We start from the raw sequence: 13,749 nt of genomic DNA, 5'->3' as shown, positions 1-13,749 counted from the left end.
TCATGACAAAATACTGCGATCCGCGCAAACTTCGAAAACTTTTCCATATTTTTATTTTGAAAAAAAGCTGGACAAAAAACCACTCTTGAAGTATCTCTTCCAGAATCGGCTGAAATGTGGATAAATTCGTTAAACAGGTCGAGTATGACACACAACTGGATTTCCAGCTGCCCAACTTGATATTTACGTCTTCTGGAGCAAATTTAAAATTCTGAAGAAATTGAAAAATTGCGCTGGAGGCTCCAGAATGGCTGGAAATGGCGAAATTTGGATTGGTGGGGGGGGGGGTTAATATCAGTTTTAGGACTTATTTTAAACATTTTTACTGATTAGGTACGTACAAAAAAAAAATATATATATAAATTACCAAAATAGTAAATAATTTTGGATTTTCAAAAATTTGCCAAAAATCGAAAAATGAACTTGGGCTGCTGAAAATTTGGATTTGGGTGTTTTAGAACATGCTCTTTCCAAAAATCGCGGTCATGTTCAAATCGGAGGCGGACACCTCAAGAGGTTCCCTTGTAAGGTTGTTTGCCAATTTTCACAGGATTTTTATCAGATATTTTGGAGTTGAGAACACACATTGTTTGGAGATAAAATAAAAATGATTCGCGCCAAATGCTAATCCATTTGTACACTGAACACGATTAATTTTATGAGGTGGTTTCTTTCTAATTTATTTTTTTGATTGGATTATTTCATTTGCAAAATTTGACTGAATCCGAACAAAAAAAACAATAGAAACTAATTATTGAACCCGAACGAATGGGGTTCATTTTTTAAGTTTTTTTGGTCATTTGGCCTCGTCAAAAATCTCAATTTTTCAAACATCGATGGTAACGTTATTAGCATTTCTTTATAATTTTTGCGTTTCATTTCATTGAATTTTGAAATTTGACATTTTTGTTGCTAAGTAGAAAATTAGTGCTTAAAAATTTATAAAAGAGAAGATTCAATTCTAGAAACCGGCTATTAAATGTCAATGTGTTTTCACTTTTTTTCAGTGTTGTGTTTCACATTTTGTTGAAACTTTTTCGGTTTCGGTAAATTACGAGAAATTGAAATTCACGCGTAATTCTAGGTATCAGCTTTACTGCGAACGCATGTGCCATGTGTACAAAAAACACGTGACACCAGAACCGAACCTAACCTGGCACAACAACTTGTTGAATTGTTATTGTTTGGATTGGTTATCATACGCCGGGAAATATTTATCGTTATATTTCAACTTGACTGAATAATTTCGTCAAAGTTGTAAAGTTTTTGAATTTGTTTTATTTTACAAGCTGTATGCTTAGTATTTTTCTTTGAATATGGGTAACTCTTTTACGAGTTCTTAATCAATCGGAATCGATACCGTACAACTGGGTAAGTTCCTTGTTCCTTATCAGTACTAATTACATTGCATCAGATTCAATTTTGATATCATAGGGATGGATGTAGCATTCTCGTTTTTTGGAGGAGGAAATAGGATAAAAGTTTCCTTCACATCACAAGGTATAGACGACGAACAAATTTTGAATTTTGAAAGCTGCAGGTTGAAAAATTGAGTATTTTGCGTACCTATACCTGTAGTTCGGTTAGTTTATTATTTGTTAGACCTGTGTCGTTTCAATTTGAAATTATTTTGTCGTCGTACATTTTTTTCTATCATTTTGGATGAATTACGCATCTTTGTTTACAATTTTAGCACCCCAAATGTTGAATTTCAAAAGTTAGTTAGTAACGAAAGTAGTAAAAAAGATGTACGGTGAGGTTCGAGCATTTTCTTCAATTAACCCTTCCATACTCCTTAGGTCTGCTGTCCCGAAGTGTTTTTGGCAAAAAAACGAAAACACTGAAGTTGTAGAGAATAAAATTTCCAATCATCTATAAGTACTTACGCTAAATCTGTGTTTCTCTTTTCTTTTCTTTGAGGCAGTTTAATTTCTGTAATCAGTTCATTTCGACTCCTCTCATTTTGAATGCTTACTTTTCTATATTTTTAGAAAAATTCTGATAAATCTGTAGACAATGTTTTTCCAAATTGAAATTCACATAATTTAGAAATACTTTAGGGTGGGTCACGAAAAACAGGAATATATTGAAGGATGTTTTTTTAATTTGATTTCAAATTTGTGATATTGAAATTGATTTTCAAAAACTACCTTATTCCTTTCCAAAAATTCGAGCTTGCTACATCACTGTTGATAGTGTTGATACTTATAAATTATAACAAATTGGGTAAATAGTAAACAATATTTTGCATTTCAGGAATCAGTTACCGATCTTTTCCTATTCCAATTTGAAGACATATTTTTTTAATGATCATTTTTTGAGCTGTATGGTTTTGACGAAGGAACCTGACGAAGTTGCAGAGGTATGTATTTGTCAAGTGCGTTTTGAATTTTGAAATGCTCACTTTTTTGTGTAATTTTTTGATGCTGATCAAGCTGTGTATTTTCAGAATGCTGTATTTCTATTATTCAAATTTGCAAGCTACCAGTGAACCATAAATAACAGAACAACGAGTATCGAAAAATATCAGAATGTCTTCGGATTCAGACGAACAACCCGGACCTTCCAGTTCCAAAAGAATAAAAAGTGAAGATATCGAATATGGGCCGTTGAAAAAACCGAAGCTCGAGCCAGAAACGCATTTTCATGAACAACCAGGACCTTCCAGTTCCAAAAGAATAAAAAGTGAAGGTAATATTGATACTCCCACCGTAAAAAAACTGAAACTCGAGTCAGAAAATATATGTAACGAACAACCCGGACCTTCTACACGTAGTTCCAAAAGATTAAAAAGTGAATCCGATGGTCCGGTACAGAAACAGAAAAATACTGAAGAACACGATGTTGCAGGGTTAAAATTAACACATCATGGTGTCGTTTACCAACTAAAATTATTAACTTTATTTTTAGTACGAGGGCTAGAGAATAAGTACAAGTTCACTTTAGCCACCGAAATGGTGGCAGCCGAAAAATTTGATGACATTGTGTTCGGTTATACTGATGAAAAAAGTGGTAAAGATGTATGTCGCTTTGTGCAAGTAAAACACAAACAAAATCAAAATGAAAAAATAACCATTTCTGCTTTGTTGAATGAAAAAGATGACGATTTCAGTTTGAAAAAATATTTTTTATCGTATTTGAAAATTAAGGGCAATCCCGAATTTAATGATTATGAATTAAAAGACTTTGTTATTAGTACTAATATCGATCTACACGAAGATTTGAAAAATAGATTCAAAGAAAAAACCGATGAGGATAAAATTTTACAGTTCGAATCTCGCGAAAAAGATTTTAGGCGATATGAAATTAAACTAGAGCTATTTCCTACTTTATTGTCAATTTTGTCCCGAACATCAGAACTTGATAGACTAGCAAATGTGCTGGCTTCTCATATATCTCGTGAGAAATGCCTAGACTTGGGAGATGATTTACTCAAAACCTATCATGCTGTGCTAGGAGAGAAGGTAATTGAGCGTGTTGAAATTAAAGGTGTTGAAGTAGGTAAATTTCGTGAAGAGTTTACAGATTTTGGAAAATCACCAGAGTTGGAAAGGTTCAGAAATGCTTTTTATAACGAATACAGACAGGTATCAAAAGAGAAATTCGATGATAACTTCTGGGAAACGATGAAGGCGAAAAATCTGAAAATATCGTCAACTTTTGGAGTAAAATTTTGTCTCAAGCTTACTAATCCGAAATTATTAGCTAAAGAAATTGCAAAAATGATTATAAAAGATGCGAATGAGGAAAGTGTTAAAATAGTTCAAACAATTAGGAGAAATGCTAAGCTTGATATTGATAAATTAGGAGGACATGTATTTGTAAAAAAGTTTGACGAGGATGATGATGAATACTGTTTTAGTTCACGGTTTCTCGACGAGGGTGAAAAATTGACTGGTAATTTAGACGAGTTCCGTAATGCATTGAAAACCGAACTTGGAGAGGTAAAATGGACTGAAATGAGCGAGTATAAATTTCATATCTCAGAAAAATTTAGAGATGAAACATGCGAAGAGAGACAGCTTTATTCGAAAGATTCGTTGCCAAATGATTCAATTGATAAAAAAGACATAGATGAGTTTCTCAAGAAATTAGTTTTTTCAGTCAATCAACCGAATGAAATTCAGTTAAGCCACGTTCTTGAAAAGGACTTACTCTTGGACGAACGTTTCAAACTAATCGATAGCGAACTCCTGGCAGATAAACTTCAGAAAGATATGCTGAATTGGATGAAAGACAAAAAAGGTCGTTTTTTAACCGATGAAGAGGGTAATGAATATTTAGAAGTAATTAAACAAAAAACTTCCAAATTGGTATTGATCGGTCCTACCTTGCTGTGCCTTGCCAAAATAAAACAATTTCAATTATCATTTCAAAATGAGTTGATAGCACGAGAGCTACGGGAGTTCTTAGATTCAGAAGCTGAACAGATTTTCAACTTGATAAATTCTCACGAAACCATTTTCGGTTCACTGAAAGTTTTTCAAACTTTAAAGGATGTCTATCAAAAAGACGACGGTTACATTTTCATGAGTTTGCAAAATGTTTTGTTTATAGAGGATTATGTTAAAAATGCTTTCAAATCAGAAAAATGTGAATTACTAGTCATCGAATGCAAAGCTGAGAAAAACACGAAAAAGCATGATCATTTATACTTCGAATTAGCTACGATATTGGAAACCCATAAAAAGAAGAAAGTTATTCTTATAACTTTAAAAAATGACACTTTTGCTCAGAAATTCAAAGACAATTTCTCGCGAAATAATCTCTATAAAGAAATTGATGATTTTAACAACAATTTAAACGATCTTACCGAAGAATCTCAAGAAAAAATTTTAAATCATGCAAAAGTTATATTTCAAGGAAAACAAGTGAATTTAGGTTCAGTGTTGGATGCAAAGTCAACTCATATATTGACAGGAGACGTGCTCTCTAAGCTTATTAATGACGAGAAGATACAGATTGGTAAATCACTTATGGACTCGAAATATGAAGATGTGAAGGAGTACTTCGTTGATCGTACATTTGGTCGTTCTCTGGTTATCAAAAAAGCTATTCGGAACGAAGGCAATTTTTTCCTGATTGATGACAACAACAAGAACGATACCAACAAATTGAACGAGTATTCCGGTGGAGATATTTTAGTCATTTCTTCTACTGGTACTAATTTCAAGAAGCTCTGCGAACAATTCGACGACTGCAATATTCATTGGCTGAAGAAGAAAAATAATCGATTAATATGGCAAAAATCACGCGGTGACCTGACCAATTTGCGTGAATTTGTAGATACTCGTGAACAATGCATTAGAAAATATAAACCGAGTGAAATTTCAAAAATTACAGACGTATCTGATAAAGTATTCCTACTGGCGGCAGAAGCTGGAATGGGTAAATCTGTGATACTTTCTCATTTGGCGTGTGAGACTCGATCTGATTCAGCTTCTGTGTGGATTGTTAGAAGCGACTTGCTCGAATTTTCCACACCGTTCAGTGATCGACTGGAAAATCAGATTGAAATCAACGAGCTCGAAGCCATGAAATTTTTATGTGAAATTGTCAATTTTCAACATTTTAAGTATTCCGAAGAAGACGAACGAACGAAAGAGATGATACATCGGGCATTGACCGAAGGAAACATGGAAATAGATTCTGTTAAGAATGAAGGATTATCGTCGTTGGAAATGAAGCTGTTCGTACGTTTTTTCCTAGATGGCGATGTGATATTGCTGTTTGACGGTTTTGACGAGATAAGCCCAGATTACAATAATGTGGTCGTAAAATTACTGAAAGTTTTAAAAGATACAAAAGTCGAAAAGATTTGGTTAACTACTCGTCCTTATAATATTCAAAGGGAGCCTGAAGATAACCTGAGTACATTTTCATACTCATTGATGCCATTTGAAAAAGAAGAGCAGCACGATTTTTTGGTGAAATTTTGGAGCAAAAACTTGGCATTGGAGGAATTATTGAATAGTAAATCGAGAAGAGAAAGAGCAGACGTTTTCATCAACGAATTACTCGATCGATTTTCCGAATCTATAAACGATCAAGACCGAAAGTTCTTGAGCATTCCATTGCAAATTTTCATGATCGCTACCGTGTTTTCAGAAGAATTTGAAAAATTTTATCATTCGGGTAATCGAGAACTTTCTCAAGAGAGTATAGAGGTACTCGACAAGAAACTGGATTTGGTCTCTCTTTACGAAGATTTTGTCAAGACATTGTTTTATATAAAGGAAAGGAAAAACCACGAGGATTTTGATCGTTCCAAAGATAAACCTGACGTTAAACGTAGAATAAAGGAGGCGATTAAAAAATTGAAAGAAGATAATAAAAAATTGGCTGTTTATTCGATGCCTAAAATGGATAAAATCCTGTCTGAAAAGGAATTGGAAGAAGTACGTGGTTTGATGAGTGAAATAAGTGATGCGAGGGAAAGGACTGGTATTATTAGTAAGATTATTAAAAATAATCCTATAGAGTTGAAGAAAGCTGATGATTTGTCTGCTGAAAGCAACACTCTTGTGATTACTGAAATCGTCGATGATAAACCTGTATTTATTCATCGTACTTTTGCAGAGTATTTCGCTGCGAATTATATTTGGGATAAATTCGATTCAATCGAGAATGAAGAATCTCAAAAAGATTTTATTCAGAATATTATGATAGGAATTTTGGTGAAGAACAATTTTATTCAAGTTTGCAAGTTTTTACAGCTCATTGCTAAGAATTCTTCGAGTCTGGATGCAAATGCAACAAAAAAGATTGAGATGTTGTTTGTAGAGCTTGCCAAACAAATAACAGAGTATGGCTCTAAAAAGGCCAAGCCTACTCCGCAATCCGCTAAAATATTACTAGGAATTATTGATTTCTTCTTATCAAAACAAAATGAAGAATATTATTTGAAAATCAGAGAGATTTTCAAGATCAACACGAATAACGCGATTAAATCATTGCTGCTTAAATTATTATGCGTTTGTGCAGAAATGGGCTACATTGGACTGGCCAAAGCACTGAAAAAATACGTCGATGAAAGATCTTCACTCGAATATCCCAAATTTGATAAATTGTCTTACAGTGAACTATTGCTCAAACATCTCGAGACTAATGAATGGAATGATAGTCCTTTATGGATATCCTCTGAAAACGACCATGACGACTTGGCGAAATTTTTAATTCGAGATTTATCTTATAATATCACCTGGAAGGACAAACATGGACATGATTTAATCGAGCGTATATTTTTTCTATCTGCATTCAACGTTCTTAAATCGTGCGTAGAACAAAATATTACAAACGACGAGTTTTTTAAAAATCTTCACGGCGTTGGTCGAAAAAAATTACCAATTTACGAAGCCCTTAAAGCAAACGCCCCGTCGGATGTTATCAAATTATTGATGGAGAAAACGGATGTTGATCTTATAAATAACTTCGTCGATTGTGATCTCGAAGAGATGTCGATAAAGGAACACATGATTTTGCTGTTGCTTCAATACGATAAAGAAATAATTGAGATTGCGATAAAGAAAGGTGTTGATTTTTCTTCCAGTGTGAATGTACAGGGTGTTCCAGAATAACCTTTCACATTTGTTTTTCTTATTACTCTGAGAGAAAAATGTTTACAAAAATTCTTTTACAACCAAAATGAAGTAGAAACATGCCGTTTTTAGACCGTATATTTGAGTTTCCATTAAAAATCAAGTTTTAAAAATTTTTTCATCGAGATATTTTCCATCATTTTTGACACATTCAACCGAACATTTTTTCAAATTATTGAACACTTCTCTTCCTATCAGTCTCGACTCACGATTAAGATTACCTAGAAGATGTTTCAGAGTCCTAGATTCATCCTGATACACTTTTGACTTGAGGTAACTCCATAAAAAAAAATCATAGGCTGAAAAATCAGGGGATCGAGGTGGCCTTTAAATTTCTGTGTTCAACGAAATTATTCAATGTCCAAAGTGCTCACGCGCTAAACATATTGTGTTGGTCTCTGAATGATAGGTAGCTCCAACATGTTGGAACCAAGTAAGTAACTCTATTTTATCTGCCTTTCAGTTCAGGAACAAGAAACTTGTTCAACATTTTGCCTTACCCCTCACCATCACTGTTTCATTAAACACACATGGTCCCACTACACCAACTTTAGCCACGCCCAACCAAACAGTCAACTTGACGGCGTGTAGAGGTTTCTCGAGTATTATCAAAAGATTCTCTGTACACTTGAAGCGCACATTCTGTATATTCACTTCACTGTTTAGATAAAAATGAGCTTCGTTACCGATGAGTAAAGAGTGAAGGGGTCCAGGAGTCTTTATTTTTAAAAAAAGACCTTCACAGTAAACGTACACTGTACAGCCATCTACTTCTCCAGGACAAAAAATAACTATTGAAACATAATTCGGCATGCTTTGGCTACCTAGAACCGCCTTTACCATTCCCCTAGCTCCACTTGAACACAGATCAGTGGTTACCAAAATGTGAAAGGTTATTCTGGAACACCCTGTACTTCTTCGTAAATTTACTTTGGAAAGCTTGAGTAATCCCACAAATGATCTGATACGCGGACAGGGTGATTTTTCACCGACTTTTTTAAATTCTGAGGCAGAATTCTTGAATGTATTGCCTACAATTGAACTACTTCTGAACGCTGGCGTGGGATATAATTGTGGAGATGCTAATAGTCGAGCAACAAGTTTACAATTTGCTGAACGAGTTCATCATATTCATCAGCTTTTAAAAGAAGTGCATCCCAATCTGACGCTGAGAAGTATACAAAAAAGTGACCCGAGAAACCTAATACTGCAGTTGATCGTTGATAGTATTTTTCAGTTTCCTGGTTTCAAAGGTTTTAAACTCATATTTAAACCAGAACAAGTATCCATATTGCCTATCTGTGACGATGAAGATTATAAATCCAAAATAGGAAAATTGATTGAAAATTTCATCGCGAAATCTCCTTATTTTAAAGGTTATGAACGAAATGAAACGTCTATTTTGCTTAATTCCAGAACTGGTGATAATGACCGAACTTATCCAACATTTAAACGAGATATGACTGAGATTTTTTTCGATTATTATTATAATGGTGATGGTATTTGGCCTAATGATTTAGCTAGCGAAGCTATTAATGGATTAAAATCGTACGTGGAAAATATGGAGAAAATATTCAAGATATTTAAAAAACACAATCAACGTAATGTTACTGATATTTTCTCTCTATCGACGTGTGAAAATGAACTAAAACAATTGGAGAATTACGAAGAAAAAAAACGTCAGTATGAATCTCTGGATAAGCTGACTAAAGGAATGTTGAGTGGTGTATTGTATTTTTATCTGAGACAAGATTATGATAAAATCGACGATGCTGTGAATGAAATTTCAGTGGAGGTATTGAAACTTGAAGGAGTTATGAAAAGGCTCCTGGAAAAACAGAATTTGAGTCGTGATGAAGAAGGTACGATATACGATGCCGATAAAATATTGGAAATATTGGGCTTGAAAAATAATGTTTTTGCGAAAGACAAAACGCGAAAGGAGTTGGCATTAAAAATGAATAATGATATCGAAAGCGTCGATTTGCTAATGGAAGTTGGTTTATTGCTGAATGAAATTGGTCATAAAAAGCTTAAGAAGACGTTAGAATCGATGTGTAAGTTTTCTGATCAATCATCAAGAATTTTTAAATTATTAGAGAGAAAACAATGAAGGAATAATCCGTATCGCAAAATATGGAATCAATCATTAGCCAAGATGATAACGTAGGAACATTTGGGTGGATCTCGAAAAAAAGTCGACGGATTTTAATCAAATTCACCACACAATTTTCGATTTCTCTAGAATTTTGAAATTTGTACAGAAGACGTGGCTCCCGAATGGTTTAAAACTACTGCATATTGTAGTTGTTGGTGTGTAAGAGTGAAATAATTGAAGAAATTATTCACATTGGTTCACTTTGCTCGAAAAAATCATCTCTCATGAAAAAGTTTGAAAATCGCCCATAAAACAGCTTTCTTGAGTTTTTTGAAATTTTCAAAAATTCGCCAAAGGTCTAAAAACGAACTTGAATCTGAAATTCGCAAGTCCCCGATCCGTCAGAGTGCGCTAGAGTACGTGCAATTTATATATGCGGGTGACGCGCGCATCCAACGTAAGCGGGAACCAACGAGAAGCCCACGTTGGCATATTCGGCTGGTGACTCGAGGCCCTCGTTGGTTCCCGCTTACGTTGGATGCGCGCGTCACCCGCATATATAAATTGCACGTACTCTAGTGTGGTCGTTGGTGATGAGACCATTCTAGGATTGTGCAGGTATCCTATGATGAGATCTGTATTAATATTGAATGGAAGCAAATTAATGCGTAACGTTGAAATTCGTTTTTCTCGGAACTGAAGGGGTTTAGGAAAATTTTTGTCAGAACATAAATTGAAGAGGACGAAATTTCCTATCGATTGGTATATTTTTCTTCGAGTTTCGTACAGAAATGGCGATTTTTTTAAACATTTTTACGGACAGATTTTTTAAAATGTCAACTTTAAATTGAAATTACGGAAAATTTTCAGTGGACACATAGGTACTTTAATATACCAAAATGTTCAAAATTTCATCCCCTTTCAAATGGTTTTTTACCGAAAGCGCTAGCAGTTACCGTTCAAAAGTTTCCAAAGTTCAAAGCTTTGAACTTTCACAACTTTTGATCGAAAAGCGCTAGAGCTCTGGGGAAAAAACGAGGTTGTAGAGGAGAAAGAGTAGATCATTTTTCATGTTTCAAACACCTATGTGCTCGATCAAATTTTCGATTTATTAAAGTTCAAAGTTTCAAGGTTGAAATTTTTTTACATTTAAATTAAAATAAATCAAAATTTTGATCGAGCACATAGGTGTTTGAAGAATGAAAAATGATCTACTTTCTTTCCTCTACAAGCTGGTTTTTAATTCAAATCTGTAGCATTAACCATTCAAAAATTATTCGAGAAAAACTAAGAAATTGGGCAAGATCCCATAAGACAATCGAGTGGCTATCCTAGGATGGGGTAATTCACAACTTCTCCACCAGAGCGCGTATCTTTGGTGGGGACTGGCGAATTATGGTCAAGAGGATTTCAGAACATGATTTTTCGATGTAGCTTGGTTTAGTTCTAATCGGAGAGTGTGAGTTTGAAAGGTTCCTTTGTAAGGTTACTTTTTTTTAAACATTTAAAAATTCAGATTTTCCTAATCTTGGGCCTTACGTCTTTTTGAAGAAGAAAAAAATGATAATATTATTAACAAATGAATAATTCTAGAAAGTAAAATCTCTGCACTTGTCAAAATTACCATTCTTGTCAACATTTTACAAAAAAAGTCACCTCTTCCATAAAATTGCACAAAAGTCTTACTTTTTTGACAAAAATTGCTCAAAAGTATCACTACCTATTTTTGAAAGTAATTTTCAAAAAGTCCTACTTTTTTCTAAAAACTGACTGAATTTTTAGCTGTTTACTAAATTGCTGAACACAAATTCTCACTTTTTAACCTACAAACGCCAAGAACTGCAAAAAGTCTCAATTTTTTTCAAATAATGTTATCGTAGCGTCGTCGTTTTTTTTTGCCAAGAATTGCCTAAAAAGTTCTGTCTTTATTGCCAGGAATTGCCAAAAATTCTTACTTTTGTGTCAAAAATTGTCAAAACAAAAGTTACGAAGTCGTCTCACTTTTCTAAAAACAATTTGGAAAAGGTATCATTTTTGCCAGTACCTATTTGCTAAGAATTTACAAAAATTCTCACTTTTCAACTACATACAAAACTGCTCTTAGTTTTTTGCCACAAATTGCCAAAAAAATGAACGTAGATGTTAGATACGTAATAGGTATCATTTTTCTTATCTGTAATTGCCATAATTTCTGCTTATTTTCAAAAATTGACAAAGATTTTCACTGTGCAGCAAAATGACTAAAAATTGTCATTTGGTTGCAGTCTCACTTTTTCCAAAATTTGTCTAAAAGTCTTGATTTTTTGGCAAAAATTGCATAAAAGTATCATTTTTTGCCAAGAATTGCCAAAACTCTTGCTCAATTTGCCAACGTGGTCAAATTTTCAAAAATTTGCTAAAAATTTTAACTTGTTGCTAATTTTAAAATTTTCAGTTTTTTCAAAAGTTGTCCAAAAATCTTGCTTTTTTGAAAAAAAAATGCAAAAAAGTATAATTTTTGTTGACAATAATTTCCAAAAAGAATCCTTAAATTGTTACTTGTTAGTGATGCTTTTTGGCGAATTATTGGCAAAAATTATATCGCTTTTCAACAAAACTCTTGAAAAAATTCACTTTAAAAAAAAAATGTTCAAAAATTTTTTCTTCAGAAATTGTCTAATACCTAAACCCTTTTTTTTGATAAAATTGTCAAATCCTTAATTTTCACTAAAAATAATTTACATTTTTGCCACAAGAATGCAAAAAAACTCACTTTGTTGCCAAAGTATTGCCAAAAAGTCTCACTTTTTTTAGCGAATAGTTTGTTGTAAAATGTGCAAGTTTACAAAATTAGAAAACTGCTTCTTTGGGTCATTTTTTCTTGATGGAAAAGTTATTTTTGTGGATGTTCAAGAAAGTATGTCCACTGTTGAGAAATAGGGTACTCGTAGTGTTCTCTGATAAGTTGGATTTTCAATTTTTTTTTTTTTTGTTAATATTCTAGAAAGCATTTTATAGGTGTTTTGTCACTTTTTTGGTTACTTTTTGGTTACATTATCAAGCTTTTTGATTACTCAAGTTACTTACCTTTTTCTGTAAGAAGGATCTCTCGAGAGATTCCCTTATTAATGTTGCATATTGCTTGGCTAATTGTAAGTTATTGTTTTTATGTTATATTGCCTTCAAATGAGAACCTGTTGATTTTTTGGCACTGATCTTACTCTCATGACTCTCTATTTTTATAGGAATGACTTTATGTTTAAAAATAATTAATATTTGTGAGTCTCTTCTCATCTCAACTTATGATAAGATGACTAAGGTATTCTTGTAAAAAAAATTTGTTTAAATCAAAGCCGAAGCGTTCTGGATTTAACCATTTTTTCTATTATTGTTCTTTTATGTTTTTTTATCAGTCAATTTATTATATTCCAGTTTTATTTAATAAGGTACCTAGACCTGCGTACTGAAGTGCGAGTGTCTTGAGTTTATCATTCTTTACGTAATTTGTATTATAGTTATTTTTTCTTATATTTGTTAAGTTTATATTTTGATACTCACTCACTTATAGGAATTTTTCTTTTATTTTTTTTAATTCAAATCATCCAAAATAAGATACAGTTATTTTCTGGTAAATGATTCAATGCAATTTGCCGTACCCGTAGTACGAGTATAGGTATTTTCAAATAAAAAATAGGCTATGAAGAAAAAATTTCATACAAAATTTTTGAAGTCTTAGTTTATCTGGAAATCTGTATAAATTGAGAAATATTCAAAAGCGGTCAACGGATGTAATGCATTCTGCAAAAAAAATTTCCCTTGTAAAAGTATAATGTGTTGATGATATTGTTTAAAATTTCTGATTATAGGTACCAAATTTCTATTTTGTAAGCGTTGATTTTTTACCTATTTTAGGTATTATTTATCGTATTTGGCGTATTACGATTCTCAAAGTATGTGATCTTTTTAATTACCTAAATTTTAATTACCTACTTGTGTAAGTAAAGTACCTTACATTATATTTTTTTTTGAATTTGCATTTTGTGATATTTTTATATGATTTGTTAAAATGAAATA

At 32.9% G+C, this 13,749-nt stretch overlaps 1 protein-coding gene across 1 annotated transcript; it reads left to right on the top strand.

Moving 5' to 3' along the window:
• Positions 1-1,097: 1,097 nt before the first annotated feature.
• On the top strand, positions 1,098-8,198 carry LOC135836955 (uncharacterized). The gene is made up of 3 exons (XM_065352049.1): positions 1,098-1,371; positions 2,257-2,362; positions 2,450-8,198. Exon 3 carries the CDS (start codon positions 2,532-2,534, stop codon positions 7,575-7,577), a length of 5,046 nt encoding a protein of 1,681 aa, XP_065208121.1. The 5' UTR covers positions 1,098-1,371; positions 2,257-2,362; positions 2,450-2,531; the 3' UTR covers positions 7,578-8,198.
• Positions 8,199-13,749: the final 5,551 nt, after the last annotated feature.

Source organism: Planococcus citri, chromosome 1 (assembly GCF_950023065.1).
Source record: "Planococcus citri chromosome 1, ihPlaCitr1.1, whole genome shotgun sequence".
NCBI lineage: Eukaryota > Metazoa > Arthropoda > Insecta > Hemiptera > Pseudococcidae > Planococcus > Planococcus citri.
Note: the sequence above shows the minus strand (reverse complement) of the source record. Positions and strands in the feature narration are given on the sequence as shown.

Excerpts from the sequence above, each read along its gene's own strand:
- LOC135836955 (XM_065352049.1), top strand. The coding sequence starts at position 2,532 with ATGTCTTCGGATTCAGACGAACAACCCGGACCTTCCAGTTCCAAAAGA.